Source organism: Pleurodeles waltl, chromosome 8 (genome assembly GCF_031143425.1).
Source record: "Pleurodeles waltl isolate 20211129_DDA chromosome 8, aPleWal1.hap1.20221129, whole genome shotgun sequence".
Taxonomy (NCBI): Eukaryota; Metazoa; Chordata; class Amphibia; order Caudata; family Salamandridae; genus Pleurodeles; species Pleurodeles waltl.
In genome coordinates, this window is record NC_090447.1 from 1,190,719,702 (window position 1) to 1,190,739,787 (window position 20,086).

The 20,086-nt window shown below is 44.0% G+C and overlaps 1 protein-coding gene across 2 annotated transcripts in view; it reads left to right on the plus strand.

Annotated features, from left to right (window-relative positions):
• Positions 1-15,110, plus strand: part of WDFY2 (WD repeat and FYVE domain containing 2) — a 450,542-nt gene extending 435,432 nt beyond the window's left edge. Inside the window, exon 12 of one of the 2 annotated variants that reach the window (XM_069205445.1) lies at positions 8,581-15,110. In XM_069205445.1, coding sequence (XP_069061546.1) covers positions 8,581-8,610 — 30 coding nt within the window. In that variant the 3' untranslated portion in view covers positions 8,611-15,110. The remainder of the gene's footprint in view (positions 1-8,580) is intronic. The other variant, XM_069205447.1, reaches the window with a different exon arrangement.
• Positions 15,111-20,086: the final 4,976 nt, after the last annotated feature.

Genomic DNA, 20,086 nt, shown 5'->3' on the forward strand with positions numbered 1-20,086 from the left:
AAAATGACAAACTGTCTGCAGAGCTGTCATGTCCCTGGAGGGTCGGAAAAATTCCTCACTGCTTTGCTGTAGTGTGCCCTAATTCGTTTCAGCAGTTCCACCACAAACACTCCGGCTCTGTTAACTGTACTGTGGGTGTTCAACCCTGGGAAGGGCTTGTGGGACATATGTTGGTTAAAATGACCAAGCAAACGTCACTGGCTCGTTACTTCTCTTAAAAAGGGCCTTGGATGTGGTGGAAGGGAACAGGTCCCTATTATCAAAGGAAGAATCTTCTACATCACTGTGCTCCTCTGGTGTAATATTGGAGAGGAGTCATGATTGGCTGCACACAGCTAAGTCCAGGGACATTGATCTATGTCATGGAGTACAGCATAAAGCACCCTACAACCCTTCTGTATTTTCGCCACATAGTTCTGTAAGGGGAACATCCTAGAATGTCATTAAATAATGTCAAATGTGGAGGTTATATTCTGTCAGAATGACATCTAGAGTGTTGGGTGCTGCTAAATCGGTGGCTTCTCTGATATTTCAATGGCTGTTGTGTCCCTAAGATTTGCTTTCTTGTTTGAGGGAGGACTAGGTTAACACAAAGTCTTCTTGAGAGGCAGAGTGATGAATGTCACGCCACTTGAGGAACCTCCGCCATCAGTAGCACTGCCTCCTTTGTCCCTTCGTCATGCTGTGGGCTCCCATGGCATCCTCTGTTCGGGCTGCGGTGGGAGCTGCGGTCCGTTTTCCCGGCCGCGGGGCACGACGTGGCCCTTTTTCTCTGCCGTGACTCACGTTGTTGCCCGCAGCAGGTTGGAGGCCCAGGGTTGGGTGTCGGGCCTCGCTGCATTCAACGCGCTGCGTGGGTGTTCGCCGTGGGGTGTCTGCTCTCTCACCAACATTTCCCCCCCACTTCCCACCCTTCAGTTACCTGGTGCCCTGTTCTAGGGCTGTTTCTTTCTTCCGTTTTGTTTTTCTTTCCTTGTTCATAGTAGGGCCATATTCTCTACTTCCCAGCATGCCCTTTCTTCTTGTCTTTTCCCTGCATGCATCTGTTTCCCTTTCTAATATGGTGCCCTCTTCTGCCTTGTTCTATAGCCTCCTTCCCAATCCAAAATGGCATTCTTGCTTCTTCCTGCAGTTCGCTTCCTGCTAAGGGTTACATAAGGGGTTAGATTCTTGTACTCCTTACGTTGCAACACTTCCTTTGGTGGTGATCACGCTCCGGCTGTTTTTTCTCTGATTCCAGTTTTTTATCCTTTTTTTTCTAGATTGTCCAGTTATTCTTTTCTTGGCATTCGAATTCTGATTTTTCACAGGATCTTTTTTCTTCTGTTCCAGGGAGTTCCTGTCAAAGAGATTTTTTTCCCTTAGGGATTTTTCCTCTGGAACTCTTTCTGGAGGGCACGGACTGTTGTGACATACCAGTGTCAGCAGCACGGTGGCTACCGGAAAGGATTGCCCCTATCTCAGCCAGAGCAGGACCTGCAAGAATCGAGGTCGCACTTCAGCTCCAGCTGACAAAGGAAGTAAGCGAAGAGTAGATTGTGACATGCCTTCTTCAGCACCCGACATGGCTCCTTTTTTGACTCTGGCCCACCACTTCACCATCTTCTCTCCTAGCACCAGGCTCAATTCCATTTCCGACACCAATTCTGACTTAATGTTTCCGGTTCAGGTTGCTGACTCTGACAGATAATTGATGTCCTTTTTGGGTCAGATTTAAAACCTATTCGGATGTCAGAAGTAATACTCCATCAACAAGATGCTAATGGGCCAACTTGCTTCCTCCTGCACCCTTGAATACGTTGGACTGCTTGGCACTCCAAAATGCTAATTGTCTTGTTACCTCCCCAGAAACAGCGATCGAGAGTCCCTCAGGGCTTGCATCTCCTGAAGTAGCATACTTCCTTGATGTCCTAAGGCAAACAATGGACGTTTTAGAGCTACCTCTACCCACAGTGGTAGGTAGATCTAATATTTAGGCTGAGGTATACAAGCCCGCTTCAGCAGCATCAGAACTGCTGCTTACTTTTAACAATGCTTTAGTCAACCCCATCAAAGCAACGTCTACCTTTGCTGTAAATAGACTACTTGCCTGCTGATACATAAGATCTCCAGGGGACCCAAACTTGTTAACACATCATTTGCCTGGAGAGCTTGGTATTGCAGGCTTCCCCCTGAACCAAGCTGATTCATGGGGATTTTCCCAATTCTTCTCCAGACAGAGGGTCCAAGAAATTGAAGGTGGTGGGGAAAAAGGTTTTTCTGCAGGAAGTTTAGCCCTAAACTCCATGAATGCCACATGTCTGTTGATGCATACATGGTTTTTAGAGATGTGTAGGCGAGTCCCACGGATATGCCATTTGGTGGTGCTTGTCTGTTTTGGTGACAAAGATTACTTAGCCTATGAAAACATCAAAGGGGGATGAGCAACTGCCTGATCTTTGGGATTAGTATCCACAAAGTGAGACTTCCACAGACCTTACCAGAAGTTTCAGGGCTACTCAAAAGGGTTTCCCATTCTCCGAAGCTGGCCCTCCAAACCTGTTCAACAGCCAAACTAATTTCTCCAACAGTACAAGGGCAAAGGCAAAAAGAGAGACCCAGCAACCTCTTCTACCTCCTTGTCCTCCTCGCAACCTTGAAAGTCACTTGAGTTCCCCCGTAATGGAACACACACAGCTGGGTGGAGGAAGGTTGTCACCTTTCTGCAGGCCTTTCTGCTGTGGTGTGGCGTGCAGGTTATGTAAAGGGGGTATACCCTTCTCGTTCAACACACTCCACCCCAGATCCATTCCTCTCAGTCATTTTATTCTGAGGATCACCTTCGGATTGTGCAACAGGAGGTGGAGACTCTGCTGCAAAAAGGAACAGTGTAGTTGGTCCCAGAGCAGAAAGTTGGGCAGGTGTGCAGTACTTCCTGGGCAGTATTTCCTGGTTCTTAAGAAGTTTGGTGGTTTGCATTTGAACCAAGACCTCAGGCTTTTAAACGTGTACCTTCAGAAGGAAAAGTTTAAGATCCTCTCCCTGGCTCAGGATCTTTTGTTGTAGAATGCGGAAGACTGGATGGTGCCCTTGACCTGCAGGATTTGAATTTTCTCATACTGATCTGGGAGTTGCACTGGAGGTACCTGTGGGGTTTGGTTTGACCTACCTACTAACTGTTTGAAGTCCTTCCATTTTGACTGACTTCGGCAACCAAAATCTTCACAATGGTGGTGCTTGTGGCACATCTTTGAAGGTCAAGGATCTCAACATTCTTGTACCTCGATGATTAGTTTTTCAAGGGGAGGTTGCCTTTGCTGATGTTGGACTACCTGAAAACCACAGCATCCCTGCCTTTTGGCTTGGGCTTTTCTATCAACCTCCCCCAGATGCACCAAGAGCGCTCTTATCACTTCTGGTTCATAGTGACAGTACTGGACATAAAATCTTTATGGACTTTTCCTTCTCTCCAGAGCATCCAGGACATAGGAATATGATTCTGCTGTTTCTGCAGGGAGCTTAAATTCCAGTCCTTATTGTTTTTCGCCCAGTAGGTCTGGCTTCCTGTATTCTATTAGTCTCACATACTGACACAAGAGGACTCTCCAGTGTTGCCTTTATATGCAGGGGTTCCAACACAGGTCAGTCTGTTAGAGTACGTCATTATTTCCCCAAATGATGCGTCAGGCTTGCTCTAGCGGTCGGCAGAGGAGAACCTGACGCAAGGAAATATCGTTTGTCCAACAGTGGCCATGGTAATGATGTGGCACCTCCATTTTAGGGTGGAAAATGCTTCTGTAGGACCTAGAGGTCAGAGGTATCGTGTCTCCAGAAGAGCAGGTTGAACACATCAGCCTGCTCAAGCTGTGGATGATTCATCAGGCCCTAGAAGCTTTCCTACTCCCCCTTTGCGGCTAGTCTGTCCAGATCTTGACAGATAACTCGACCACTTTGTGGTATGTGAACAAACAAGGAGATATGGGGTTTCATCTTCTCTGTTGTGAAGCTCTGAAGTTCTGGGCCTGGACACAGGCACATTGAATCTGGTTGGTTGCCAACCATCTGGCAGGCTCTCTGAACACCACCGTCGACAGCCTGAGTCAACATCAACTTACTGGCCACAAGTGGCATCTCCATCCAGAGATGTTCTAAGACTTCTGTGTCCTCTGTGGCACTCATCAGGTGGACTTCGTCACCAGTTCAAGAATGTGCACTTCTGTGTTTCCAGTTTCCACTGCAGGGAACCTTGAGAGATGTGTTTTAGTTGATGTGGACGTTTCTGCTTTACTGCGCTTTTCCCCCACGCCCTTAATATTCTTTATAAGGACCTAGTTTGATCCTCTACACAGATACGAGTTGCGACTGTAAACTTTCAAAATTGTGCCATTGGTGGTCATCACTTTAGCTTAATTTGTCAGCGAGTTCCAATCAGTATGTTCGTCCACCATTCACATGCTTGTACCCATACAGACTGGCCCTGAGGATTTAAGCGGCTCTCCTTTTCAGTATGATTGCCCATTACTCTTGTATCCTTTTCGCTCTACCCAACCCACCCAACCAAAGAAGAGGTGAGATTACATTGTCTGACACTCCCAGGGTATTCGATTTTTACACAGACCTGACTACAGAGGTCAGGCCTGATGATCAGATCTTTGTCAGATATGTATACTGCAAGATGGACAAGACTGTCCAACAAAGATCTTCATCATGGTGGATGATCCTCTGTATTAAAATCTGGTATGCCCTTGCTAAGAAAGAACCACTACAGGGAATGCTTGCTCATTACACTAGAGCAAAGCGTTCTGCTTCAGCACTGGCCACGGGAGCTTGTGTCACAGAGATCTGTTGTGTGGTGAGAGGGGCTTCCCTTCACACTTTTGTAAAGTATTATTGCTTAGATTCAGAAGTGACAAGGAATGGCCATTATGATTTTTCCATGCTTCATTTTTCTACTCTGACTGCTCCATCATACCCACCACTTGGAAGAGCACTCATGGTATCCTTTCAAAAGTTTAGGAATCTGGAGTTAGAAGTATGCATCATAAGAAAAAAGTTACTTATGTTTGGTAATCCTCTTTCTGGTGGATACACTATCTACCGGCAGGTTCTTTACTGATCCTGCCCACTTTCTTCTTCTGAAAGACAGTCAAACAATATTGAAAATGTGTAAAGTCCCAAGTGAAGTTGTGCTCACGCTAACATTCAATTTGATGCTATTATTTTCTCTGCTTCTACGAACTTGGAAAAATGGGTGATGACCTAGCATCAGGACTGGCATTGTGTTGCACCAGTGTCCTCACACCTGCATTGCATCCAGCATCAAAATGGAGCCACTGCCATCTACCGGTGTAGGAGAGTTAATAGAATTTCTAGATCTAGTCTTACAACTGGGGATATTCAATAATATGATAATTTACAGGGAAATAGATCAAATCAGGTCACTTTCGTTACCAATTCTTCATAGTTTTGAATGGCATGATAAGGAAAAACAAAAATAAATTTGGCAGAAAGGTTCCATGCACTGCAAGCAGAGAAATTAGAAGTAAAATAATTATCGTTGAAACCAGGGACCTGCAGCATGAATAGAAGCCCAGATAGAAGTGCAAGAAAACAGGTTAGTTGACAGAATCTAAAAATAAAATAAATAGAGGTAGCAGGAAGAAATATGTGTGCAAGCTGGCCTGCATTTGCTTTTCAAACTCTATGAACATATGTGAAGACATGGGATTGGCTGAGGCCTTGATGACTCTTAGCTCTCACGGTTACATGTTATTTTGCAGGGGAATGTTTTTTAGTCCTCTTCCCTTACTGTGATAAACTCCTATGGATCTAGTAGAAGGACTATGGTGCAGACCTATGACATAAACATGCCTCTGGCATAGACACAATCAAGGTAATGTAGGTGGTTGTAAAATAAGAAAATATATAATCCATTCTCCCATCTCTGTGCATTGTACTGTTTCCTCTCACCACGTCCTCACTCTTTAAATATCTATTGTTACGGAAATCGAGTATAAGAATTGGAATGTGACACAATAGAAATGTACTGCATAGCTTAACTCCTTCTGCAATTCCGCCTTCTTAATGGCTAGTTCACCCTCATACAATGAGCAAATGTGACATAGTTGTTCCTTAAGAAACAACATTTAAGGTGCACATAGATCCCGATTAATGGTCTACCTGTAGCTTGTCGAGATGCCTGCTGTTTCTTCATTTACGTCTTTGCCTAGTTTTTTCTCGTAAACTGGTGATATTGCCTCGTAACTACTATTTGGTGATAAAAATGAATGTCCCCTTTTCTGAGGAGTAAAGTGTAAAATTGTTTCCCTATGAAAATGGATGGATGTTGCTTATATTTCCCCCCCTGAAACAACTAAAACAAGCATTTGCAATGCAACGGGTCTTGCGTTTGCTCATGTTAGAGCTGATAGCAAAAGTGCATTTATGTACGTAACACGAAATAGTGCAATTAACTATGTAAAGCGCTCGACTTCTGCCAAGCGAAATCGCTTTAGTAAATTAGAGAAAAAGTAGTCCACGAGCCGGAGAGAAAACGGCGAGCCTCGCATGTTTTCTGTACTTGGTCGATGCGCTCGAGGAGGGCTAGTCACTGGAAAAGGCATTACGTATTCATGCCTTCGACTAATGAAAGCAAGCAGATTTTATTAGGCAAGCCCACGAACCAATCAAAAACACTGACGTGACGTCGACAGGGCTCCAAGCCCTTTTCTAAACACTAAAGCGTCTTGCTGCGATACGCGTGCGTGAGCGCATGCAACGCAGGCTCGACCCTAAAAAGGGGTAGCAGTCTCAGTTTTAATATTAAAATCCACTTACAGAAAACTTGAGGATTTATTGGGTGTAAATGTAGTGATCACGAGAATTATGGGGTTTGCAAATTAATATCCTTGCACACTCCTAAAAGGAATGCTCTCCCTAGGACTGGCTCTTTTGTTGTGTTCATTCCTACATTACTTTCCCTAAAATGTCTCTGCCCCTTTTCTCCCCTCGCATCATGTCATACACCCCATACCATTATCAAGGTATTCGTTTTCTTACGGTGAGTGAGTGTGGGGTACTCTAGTGGTATCTATCACGATAGATCACATTACCATCTCTTACATTTTCACTCTGATACAGCGTAGTTGACATAGCTCCTATAAATTCGGAGTCGGAGGTGGGCTTGTAATCTATCTCGGGGACATCACTGTGACTGCGGTGGAGCGTTTAATTTTTGTGATATTTTACTCTTGCAGAGCAACAAAGAGGAGAGAACATTAATGCAATATTTACATTTCTCATTGCGTACATTGTGTTTACTTTGTTACTGAAGTTACGCACTAAATATGTATATTTGTAGAATACTTTGCTGTACACAGTCAGGCAACTTCTTCTCATAACATGACCTGCAAGTTATCACGTTACTGTTTAAATATATGGGTTTCTGAGGCAACTGTGACACACCATAAGGGGAAGATGCTCTCAAAAAAGTTCCTTTGGCACCCCGAAGTGTATGAATGAATTTGTTGATGAATGTATTTTGTGGATGAAACGTAGTTCAATGAAGAGTGCAAACAGTGAAGCTCTCATTAAGGGTTGCTGTGCATACTGATTGAAAGTGTGAGATTGTGATGGTAATAAGCTCGGCTTTACTTGATGCAAAAACCTGTCAAAAAAATTAAGAATAAGAAGTTTTTTAATGTAGTGATCATAAAAACAATGAAGAAGAGAAATAAGGTCACTATGTTGAGCCCACTTGAGTCACAGGCTTAAGCAAATATTCCCTCCCCCTAAAAGCAGAGATGGGGCAGGTAAAAAACATCCAAAACCGAAATATCCAGCTCTGCAAAGTTGTTAACCACCACCACACTTTAATAGACAGCCAGGCAATTTAGGGCCCACTCTCAAAATGCCGATACCTTGCCCTCATACACACCACCCTGGAGAAGAAAAGCCCTCCATTCCCTTGTGTTTCAACAGGCCTTCCTTAAAGTATTGTTAGGGTAGCTTAGGTATGATGGAAACTCTGGAGTATGTGGTGTGATCTCCGGGAAAACACATACCGGTTTACTATTTGAGTTGCCAGGTATGATTATAATAGTTGAGGTATGTTGGGAAGCATACAGTAAAACATTAGAAGACTGAGTCAGAAAAGCATTTGAATGGGAAGTAGTACTTAAGTAGCACTAGTTTACCTACTCTTACATGTCTTTGTGAATCAGTCCTGAAATGTCCTATTCCCTGTTAGTGAAAGTGCAAAGTGGGGTACAAATTCTGTTTTTTGCTAACAATTCTGTACTCCCTGAATATTCCAATTTATCCCTATTTTAGATGTTTTAGGGCAACTTCCCAAAGACATGTAAGGCTATGAGAGTACTCAGAGTACTACATTAGTTACTTCAAAATACATATCTGAATATATCCCTCTATGATTTCCTGGTGCCATTCAAGTGACTCTGAGCCTCTTTGTTGTACATTATTTTGGCATAATTGTATGATTAAGGGACGTATTTCCCGAGGCGCTGTTTGATGAGATAGTAAAATGGTCATGATTTGGTTTACGCTTACTGTTGCTGATCTATAATTTTTTTCCTTGAACAGTTGTGGGATATGACGCCAGTTGTATCTTGATGATGCTTCAGAAGAAGTGGAGGCTGGTGTTTAACGAAGAGGCTATGTACCCATGAATGCATAGCAACATGTTGATACCAACTAACGTGCATCATAGTGACGAAACTTGGAATTTCAAGCAGGCACAAAGCCCTGAATTGGATCAAAAATGAACATTTGCACACAAAACTTTGTTTGACTTTGTTATCTGAAAATACTGTAAAATAAGGTATTTTTTAACTTCTGTTTGTACATTCCAGTTACAACGATTTGTTGAAATTTGTCTGACAGGCCTTTGCTTATTACAATTTGTTTTCGTATTTAGGTGTTCTGGTATAATTGCTGCTTTGAGAGTGGTTTCTTTTGTTGGAAACATTCCCTTTACCAGCCTTACCTTAGAGCCTGTGGAAGACTGTCACAACTCCTGACAGGAGAACTGTTTCTAGAGCTGTACACTGTGAGAAAGGAGTATTGCAGGTTTTCTTCAGTGAAGAAAAGTAAAGATGGTGTGTTTCAATCAACATCATGCTAGGGGTCAACTGCTCCATCAAAGTCCTACAATGCTGTCTACATCTGTTACATAGGATCTTCAGCTTAATTGCTGGATTAGCCCCATCCCTTCCCTACAGTGGTCGAAGAGGAGTGATTAAGATAAATTTGCAGTTAGTTTTGATTCGAGGCTGATTTTTAAATCAATGAACAATATGTTCATTTTAATTAGATCAGACCTAGAAGCCAGCATTTTGAACTGTAAAATTTGAATAGTAACCCTGTATCACTGTTCATCTCCCTTTGCCTCTGCTACAGTTCTGGTGTTTTTTTTTTTTTGTTTAACATTAGCACGTTTTTAAATGTTCCCCTTGTCCTGTTACCCATCAAGTAATTTATTTGCCCGACAGTTAATGTTGAACTTAATTTTCCTTTGGTAGAAAACTTGTAAAGTATTATAAGATATATTCAGATAAAAGCACTTCTTGACGGTTGATAAACTCTAGACATACTAATGGTATTTCGCACAATAGAAAATAAATGCAAAGCTTGACATCATTTCCACCAGACAAGAAACCTCAAGCCAGGAATATGATGGCTCTGTGGCAGGTTAAATCTGACATTGGGGAATGTGGGCACTTATGCCAAAGTAATAGGAAAATTAAAGTAAATCAGTGGCCCATTATGTTAGTGTGGTTGTACACTGGAAAGTTGCATTACATCAACATATAGAGGCACTGTTCTGTATGCAGACACTGCAGAATAGCATTTACGAAAGATTTGCAAAAAGTTGCACCACAACAAACATTTCTATAGTAACCAGCACAGTGCTTGAAGGGCTCCATGTTGCATTGCCTTTGAATTGAGGAATCGGGTAGCTGGCCCTGATTCCCTTCCCTTTTGTGTCTCAGCTCCTGTCCCCAAAGACCCTTGAGACGGCACCCAGACCATCATCCTGGCTTGTCAATGGGAGTCGCAATGTGACTTGAGTTTGCTTTGATGACTCATCAGATGGAACACTTTGTACCTACACAGGACTTCATCTACATGGCTCTCCTGTGTAAATGATCACAATATGCCTCACATATAATGATAAGCCAGTTCCTTGCTGCTGCTGCTACTCAATTTTAAAAGAGAGGCCAGCACAAGGGATGGTAATGTTTATCCTGGGTTGGCCCATTCATGTATTTGACCTCTCATTCAGTCAGATGTTTTACATTTGTGCTACTAGCTTCACCTAGGACTCCTATATCAAAGGAATGTTTTGGATCCTTATTACTTTTTCTTAAAACACCCACTAGGATTATTTTTCGCAAGACTGACAAATTACCAGATCCTAGCCTGTGTGTGGCAGCAGGTTTCTAACTTAATGCAAAATGGATCTTTTTGCCTCCTAATGTTTTACTTGTTCGTAGCAACATTCTTGGACGAAAATAGAACTTACATTGATTAATGCAGTGCCACAATGGGTTTGATGTTTTAAATTTGTTTATCCCCATCACAAGACCACTACTTAATTAAGAGGATGGACTTGGGAACTTTAGGAAGCAGAGTAAGGACTCCTTAGGACTATGAAGCGTTGGCAGTGCTGAGTTAGTCTACATTGTACCATTCGCTAACTCACTGTTCATCCGATTCTACGAACCATTGCCTTCTACTATTAAAAATTAGCCGATCTAAGTTACTTACCATTTCTACACCATAGGTATGCGTGTTTGGGCAAACCTTTGTCTTAATTTTCTTGTAATATGTGAGGTACACTTTTAACCGTTCCAAAGTGGGACTGCCCCTGGAGTTTTGAAAAAATTGCCACTTGAGCTTTAATGACTCCAGTGTTACCACTGACGTAGAATCTTTGCTGCATTAATTGCATTAGGATTGTAAATATATTATGGAGTGTAAGGTTGAACTATAAAAATAAAGATTAATCACAGGCCCCGCAACTTTTCAGACCCTGGCTTCTTAACTGTACACCACAATATAAGAAGGCCTGGATACTTCAGTTTGCAATCTATGTCGATATGTGTAGTTTACATAATGCACAGAGACACTGATCCGATGGCCTTTATAGCTTGTGTCTTTTATGTTTTGTGGATGAATAAGCAGCTTGTTTACTAGAGTCAGTTAAGTACTCTCAATGAAACTGAACAGTTTTGTAATAAAAGCAAACAAACTGAAGCATACAAGCACAGTATATAGGAAAGACTAATCTATACACTTATGGTCCTGTGAAGTCAACATCTCCTATATACGAATACCCTAGCAGGAGGCGATGCACGCAAAAAGCAAATGTCTTCCTCTTCAAATGATGAGTACGTTATATTAGACTTTCTTGTTAAATTGGCTAAACTGTGTTTTTTGGCCCAGTTTTAAATACCTCCTCATTTAACCAGCATAGAAAGGTATAGTGTTGTCACTTCTGCACAGTAATTTTTAAAATGGGAATGCTGAAACTAGGAGTACTAAAACGAGGAGCGACAGACCTTGGGTAATACAAATCTGGAGCGCTAGAGTACCCCTTACTTTCTCAGCTCTCGTTCCCACTCATATCGGTATCATCAGCGACAATACAGTAAGAGCTTACTTTTTCTTCACAGGTACAAATGTGCAAACTTGAATGCCCTTTGTGTTTCTCACAACCGATAGGAAAACGTTTTGACATTGGTCATAGACTGACTAGGTTTACTGAAATCAGTGTTTGTATGATAAAACTGTTTATAACATAATTACTGTTGTATAATGGACACAATATTTATCCCTACAATCACAGTGAATTTGTATTTACACATTTGATTTCCTTTGTCTAAGCTAGTCCATGAATGCAAATGAATATCTCCTTGTAAGAGCTATGATTGAAGGGAGAGCATGGAGTTTGCATCACTTAAAGAAATAGGTTAGGCGTAAAAGCCTTTCATGACATTCTCTGTAAAGTCAGATCAGATTTCCGGCTCTCTTGGTGAGAACATTCTACCAAACAGAGCGCCTGTATCACCATCACTCGCAACTAAATGTTCATTGTCCCACTGCTGCAAGGAAGTGCCTTAGAGATGTTGATAAATATCTTCCGGCCAATGGAGAGACCAGCCTGTCTCAACACAGTTTGTCTTATTATTACCATGACAACCGCAAAGCATACATCCGTTGAAGCCCCCAAAAAAGTAATTCGAAATAAAATGTATGTCCTCTAGGAATTTAGGAGAGAGTAATGTCCCAGCCATCTCTTGTTTTGATTGTAAATAATTCTCCCCAGTTCAGGTTTTTAATGAATATGTAAAAAGCACATTCTATATTTTCATGCAGCTAGGACCTCCTTCATTCGAGTGTCTAGAAGACATCATTAGAAGGGCTTGCGTCTCTTCAGGTCGGTTGACTTCATGCTCAGGGACCTGTCGTACTGCCAAATTGTATGTTGGTACCTTGCTTTCATTAGTCTATAGTTCTGGTATATTTAATATGTGTTAGTTGTGCACTCTCAAAGAATTCTTTAAGAGTTTATGATGACCAGACTTTAGAAAGTTTTTGAACTGCCTTATTCAAGGTACGCCTGAAGAGGCTAGTCTGACGGGTTTGTGAAGACCTCTAAAACACTAGTAAGAACCCGAAATAGGCAGGTATTTGACTAATCTGTGACAGTGTACCAAACCCTTACAGATGTCAATACTTCTTCCTTTATTTAACACTTTCCATGTGTGTGACGTCCTAGCTGTATCCCTCCCGTCCCTGAAATGCACAAGGTTTTTAGGCTTTGACATTTCCAGTATGCCCGGTGCACTGAGAAACATCATGTTAATTAGGCATGGGGACTGACACTTGTATTTTTGGATTTGTTTACAGCCAATAAAAATTGTTTTGTGGTGTTACTGCATCTTCCATGAACATCTGTAGCAATGTTGGATGTGAATAAAGTCCATCTTCAGAAATGAAAGTGCTATTTGATAAGGATATGCACATTTGAATTGTGGTACGAAAATACAAACATGTCTCGTTCCGTTCATGAAAAAACCCGCTTGGTGCAGTTCTTTGCATTCCACCTCCATTAAAGCACCCACCGTTTTGTGAGCAGAGGGAACAACATCCTTCACATTCGTGCCTCTCAGGTCAATTTACAGACTTCATTTTGTGAAAAACCAAAGAAAAATAAGGGAATTCCTGGTGGGACTGCACTTAGGATGTGTTCATTTTCCTCAAAGCAGTCGATGAAAAGCACACACTACCTGTGGCCATTGTTAATGAGACGTGACCCTTCATATGAACTACTATGATTGTGTTGTCTTCCCATTTCTTAGTGTGTATCATCTCATGATTTTAAGAGGCTTTGCTTCAGTAGTACGGCTCATAATATGGTAATATGCTGTTAATACCAGACTCTTCGCACCAGCTCAAGGAAACAGACTTTTAATATGGTAATTGTGTGTACCTATTCTTTTAAATGAAAGTCTGGCTATTCAGAAGACTGACAGTCACTATGTATTGATGTTTCTTTTCCCAATGTGAAAGTTCCTCCTGGATGAAAGCCTGTTCATCTTGCATTGCTGTTCCCACCTGTTAATATGTTGTGCATTCTTTTGACTTTCCATACTGTGTTCTTCATCTCCCCTCAATATTCTTCTTCTTTGTGATTGTTCATAAGTGTACCGACCTGTATATTATGTTTTAACTAGTGTACAGCAAATGCAAAGTTCTCACTGTAACTCACTTAATATGCATACTAAGTTGACAGAATATCAGGAAGGGATACATTCCCTTTTTTTACCACTGTGGCTTTAATTGAAAACATGTTAATTGTGTAAACTAACTCCCATTGTACGAAATTTGTATGAGACAGAGGTTTGGTTATATGAATGTGTTTTTTTCTTTTCTCAAACCAGGCAACTCCAATAACCATGAATCTGGATCTTCTGATTGATATGTCTAACCTCAGATTCGTCACATTTTGAATATTGTCTGGGCGTCAGACTGGGTCCAGAAATTTTCAAGCAGTGCTCCTGCACTCCAGTAGGTGTTTTGTGCAGCTCTGTGTAGATGTCCAAGCTGCACATAAGCGTCACCCAAGTGTGCTGATATTTGTGCCTTTCTTTCTGTGCCACCAAATGTGGATCTGGTGCTACCCCTTGTTTCTTCACAAGACTAAGGCCCTTATTATGAACACGGCGGCATTTCCTGCCGTGTTCAGGCTGGCAGTCTAAACACAGACCGCCAGCCCATTGAGGACCCCACTGGCCAAATAAACAACATTCCGGCGGGTGGAAAAAGTGTTTCTGCCAGCCGGCCCAGTGTAATCCTGGGCCTGGACATTGCCGATGGCTCCACATGGAGCTCTTGTCAATGAGGCAGTGCGGCGGGTGCAGCAGCATCTGTCGCGCATATCACTGCCCTTAAATCGGGCAGGGACATGCGCGACGGGGCTGTGCATGGGGGCACCTGAACTGCCCATGCCAAGTGCAGGGGCCCCCATTCTGCCAACCTTTTCCTGGCGGGGGAACCGCCAGGCAAAGGCTGGTGGTCACATGTTCTTTTTCCGGCAGGCAGCGCTGCTTGCAGCGCTTCCCTGTTGGATAAGGAACTCCACCATCGTCAGGCTGCCTGGTGGCGGTAGCCTGACGGTGGCGGAGTTCCAACTGTGGCGGTCTCGCCATGAACATAATATGGCAGTCCGGACTGCCATACCGGTGGCAGTAATTTTGGCCACCGCCAGCATGGCCAACCCGCCCGCCGTGTTCATAATGACCGCCTAAGTTCTCAAAAGTTTAACTTGATATCAGTGTGCAAGTGACAATGCCATCTCTTAAAACCACAAGGTTCAAACCTTGGTGGGACTGCTACAAACAGATGTTCGAGAGAGATCACTACCAGATTTGTCCTCCGTGCTTGGGGTTGGACCCCGACTTCAAGGCCTATAGGGACTGAGCCTTGATGAATTGGAACCGTGAAGCGAAGCTGTATGTCACAGAACATCAGAAGATTCCACCATGTGCCTGGATGAGGTTGAAGGAAAGGACCCGTTTGAGCAGCATGGTTATCCGGTCAAGTCCAAAAAAAAAAAAACCCACAAGAATTCAAAGCAGGACTCACCCCTTTTGACCAGTCTCATACTCTTGAGAAAGCGCAAGAACGTAAACATGCCTCTGTCTTGCTCCCGAATTCGATATCCTTTGGTGTTGATTCAGACTCTGATCCCAGGGCAACCTGAGTTTCTGGGGCCTTTGAATACACCACAGCCCTGTGATGCTGTGCTTCTTTGGCATGCTGCTGTCTTCTTCTGGCACAACCTTGGGCATCCAGGAACCACCAGGACTGCTGAATGGGTCTGCTTTCAGCATCGGCTACAGCATCTGGACCTGTTCCGGCCTTGGTGTTGACAGTGGGCTTGGTGTTGCAACCCCCACCAGACCCAGAGCATTGATGCCAAACTATGAGGCGTGACCCATAGGTCTGTCTGACACTGCTTCGACTTCAATCAAGGCCGTTCTCTGAGCCGCATCCTCTTGGCAGCCCATCGTACTCTGACGCTTTGCCCTTAACTCAAGAAAAAGCTCAGATCATTCGCAATTTTTTCAGTACTGAATCTGATAATGATCACTGTGAGTAAGGAAATTAGTTTACTCAACCATACACTGAAGATAACTGGTATGATGAGCTACAAGGTGTGAGTGGGTTGGATACTTCTCCAGACACTGGACTGATCCACCCCCCCCCCCCCCCCCCCAACACCCCCTGCCATGTCAGCTACTGAGGAAACTTCCTCCTTCATAGTAGTGATGCGAAGGGCAGCTGATGTCCTTGACCGCCAGTTGCCTTCCATGGAGGTGAAAAATAATGCTCTCACTGAAGTTTTCTAACCCGGACACTGAACCCCTGTTGCCTTTTCATGAGCCCCTCATGGATATCCTTCTTGGGGTTTGGGCAAAACCATGTCCAGTTACCCGATAAATAGGCAGATAGCAAAGTGTCACCACTCTTCCCCAGGTGATCTGGCTTTCCTAACTCAGCAACCTATCGCAGAAAGTTTAGTGGTGCAGGCATTGTGAGGTAGGGTCAACCAAAATGCTTTCCCTACCACCCCACTAGATATAGAGCCAAAGTGCAGCAAAACCTTTGGAAAACACATGTTCTCATCTACCAGTCTGGCAGTTGAGGTCAGTCAAAGCCAGCTGCCTCATGGGCAATACACTCATGCCCTTTGGGACTCCATTGCTCAGGTACTACCTCTATGCCCTAGTGGTTACGCAAGACATTCAGGATGACCGTGATGCAGCAAAATTCACAATTTGCTGTAGGTTAGATACAACTGATTGCCTTGGTCAGGCAATTGACACCAGTGTGACACCTAGGAGACATACCTCAATGAGATGTATGGGATTCGCCAGGGATATTCAATCTTTCCTTCTGAGCATGCACTTAAGTGGCTTTTGCCTATTTGTGAAAAAGCAGACTCAGCCTTCGAGCACTTCAAAGACAGCAGGGACACAGTGCACTCCTTGGGACTGTCTGTTCCAAAGAGACAGCCTGTCTGGATTTTCCCCTCCTCTGATTACGGTAGAGGCTTTCAATGCCATCAGCAGCTGCTCAGGCCATCATATCCTGCAGCTGTTTCATAGTCGCAGGTGCGGCACCCACAGACAACGTTGATAGCTACGGCAGCAAGCTGCCCAAACTCCAGCCCCCTAAGTTGTTGCAGCAGCAAAACCTCTTTAGTGGGTCCTTCCAGATACACAAATGCCTTGTAGGAGGCAGGAATCTGTTATTTTCATCCAGGATGGTAAGCAATCATTTCAGATAAGTGGGTTCTGGAAATTATCTGGCAGGATTATGCTGTCCTGTTTCTTTCCACTCCACCACATCTTCCACTAGCCTCAGGATGGCTGACAGAGGACCATCTGTCCATTTTACAGCAAGAGGTGATGGTCCTTCTGGCATGAGGAGCCATAGAGAAGGGTTCTGACCTCAGGAAAATTATTTGGCTATTGCCTGTGTCAACTCAAAGGACCATTGTCCCAGCATTGATCATAATGGGACTGGACTATCAAAATATTCTCCACCTCAGTGCTTCTAAAACTGCAGTTAAAGGACTCCAAATGATCTAGAAGGTGGCTTCAAGTCTCTTGGGTCACATCTCTAAATACCCTCTGGTCTCTCCTCAATTCAGGGACCTTTAGTGGTTGCCTGTGGTTAAGTGCATACATTTCGAAACAGTTTGTTTTGTGTGTAGAGCTCTCACACAGATGGGACCTCGTTGCCTTAGGAAGCTGGTGACCTGCTTCTGTACCTCGAGAACCCTGTGCTCTACTGATCTTAGACAAGCTCATGTACTGAGGATTCATCGTGTAAGTAAGGGATGACATTTTTTTTGGATACCTGGCTCCCAGACTATGGAATCCCCTTTCCTCTCCATCTCTGTTCCAGGGAGAAAGTATTCCATAAAGAACTGAAGACTTAACTGTTCTGATCATGGCATTAGTGTGGGTGATTTGATTTTTGGGAAACCCTATTTGGGTAGCCATGTGCTCTACAAATGTTCTAATTAGAAATAGAAGAGGGAACTCTACTGTTACTTCCCCTACTCTCTAGTGCCGAAGAATAAAGACCTTTGTCCTATTTTAGTTTTTCTCTCTTTTATTTTTGTTAAAAAACTGACAAATTGAATATATTCAAGCCCGGTTCTTGTCTGCCTTAGACCCTGGATACCCGACGGTAGCATTGGACCTACAGTATGCTTATTTCTACATCATCATCCTGCAGGCCCACAGGATTACCATCAGCTCAAGGCGGGCTGAGAGCACTTTCGGTTTGTTGTGCCTTTCTGGTGTTAACAGTAGGCAGTAGTTGCAGAGCATCTACTGAGATTGGGGGGTACCAATTTTCCCCTACCTTGACAAACGGCTGTTGACAGTGGGCTCGCCTCAGGTAGTCATCACCCAATTCGAGACTACAGTGAACCTCTTGACATCCTTGGGAGGTGACTGTCAATGTGCCAAAGTTACACCTGACTCCTTTGCTGACGCTCCTGTGCATCTGAGTTTTCTGGACACTGCTGTTTCATGGTTTTCCCCTGAAGCGTAGGATCCAGGACATTTGGGCTATGACCCCAATATTTCAGCCTCTGGTCTGGATCTCAGTGAGAATGACATGAAGGCTGCTGGGACTGATGGCCTACTGCCTCTGCTTGGTCAAGCATGCCATGTGGCATATGCGGGCTCTGCAGTGGGATCTTAAGTCCTTCTGGGCTCAACATCTGGGTGATCTCTATGGCTATGTTGGATTTTGACGGTGGCTGCTGGATCTTGATTGGGTCAGGGGGAGACATCTCCCCCTACTTTGTCCAGAGCCAACAGCAGTGACCAGTGCATCACTACTGGTTTGGGGTAGCTATCTGGGAGAGGTGAAGATCTGAGGCATCTGTTGTCCGTCAAAGGCCAGTCTCCACACAACTCTTCTGTAGTTTCAGGCCATTCTGTTGGCATTGAGAACCTGCCTGTCATTCATCCAAGGAAGGCTGGTGCAGGTACATATGAACAACACCACCACCATGTGGTGCTGCAACAAGGAGAGTGGGGTGGAGTCATGGACCCTGTGTAAGGAGGTGTTACGCCTCTGGAAGTGGCTGGAATACCAGTGGATTTTTCTGGTGGCACACCACTTGGTGGAGTCTTGGAATGTACTTTGAAGACAAGAACAGATGAACACAGCTGCCAATGCCTAGTGGATCATGAATGGTGGGTACACCCGGAGGAGGCGCAAATTCTCTTTTGCTAATAGGAAGAACGTTGGCTTGATCTCTTCGCTACTGCCAAAAAACGCTCAGTGACTGCATTTTTGTGTGTTGGAGCTCCCAAGGCAGCTGTCTCTCTGAGTCACATTTTGACTAGAGTGGAGCTTGGGCTTCTGTATGTCTTTTTGGTGCTACCGACCCTGCCTCTAGTTCTCAAAAAGATCACAAATGACTGGGCTGAGAAGCCTTCCTAGTAGCACCAGCTTGGACAAGGAGAGTGTTGTATTTGGAACTCCTGGGCATGAGCATCTGTCATCCAACATGCTGCTGCTTTGGGAGGATCTTCTGAAGCAGCAGGGCAGGGTCCTGCACAATCTTCACCTCCATTCTTAGAGATTGAGCAGGGCTGTTGAGCTCATTCGACCTTCCTCCTGAAGTAATGATGCCATTCCAGCAGGCAGGCGCCCTTCCACAAAATCAGTAAAGGCCTGCCGTTCGGGCAAGTTTGTGGTTTGGTGCGGTCCTCATCAGATTGACCCACATCTAGCCAAATGATGTGAAGTGTTCTCCTTTGTGTTGTCTCAAGCTCAGCAAGCCTTACTTTGGACACACTTGAAGGTTATTTGTCAGCTCTTAGTGCTTTTTTTGGACTGCAACATTTGCTTCAACCCACACCCTTCATCATGCCCTATTGGGACGTGAATCTAGTTCTCACATTCCCAAAAGGCACTCCTGTTGAGCACCTACACAGCTCTCCATTGTGGCTTCTCACTTTAAAGACAGTTTTCCTAATTGCCACAACATCGGTGAGGTGTTTGGGAACTACAAGCCCTCCTTGTCAACCCGCCATACATGACCATCTTTCCAGACAAGCTTGTGTTGAGGACCCAATCCACTTTTCTCCCAAAGTTTGTAACTCCATTTCATGCTCTGCAAAGCATTACCCTGCCAGCATTCTTTGCTTCAGCCCACCCTTTTAGGGAGGAGGAGGAGAGATTACATCGGCTGAATCCCTAAAAAGCTCTCAGCTTAAACAATAAACGTACCAGCGAACATTGTGTGGACAATAAGCTCTTTTTTTGGATTCACCGGAGCGAGCAATGGCAGAGCAGTGCAGAAAAGGACCATTTCTTCTGGATCACTCTCTGCATCAAAATCTGCTACACAGTGTCTAAGGTGCCGCCCTCAGAAGGTTTGCAGGCTCATTCCACTAGAGCTAAAACTGCACCTATTTCATGCCTGTTTTGGACATTTGCCAGGCTTCTACATGAGCATCTCTGCAAACATCCACAAACACTA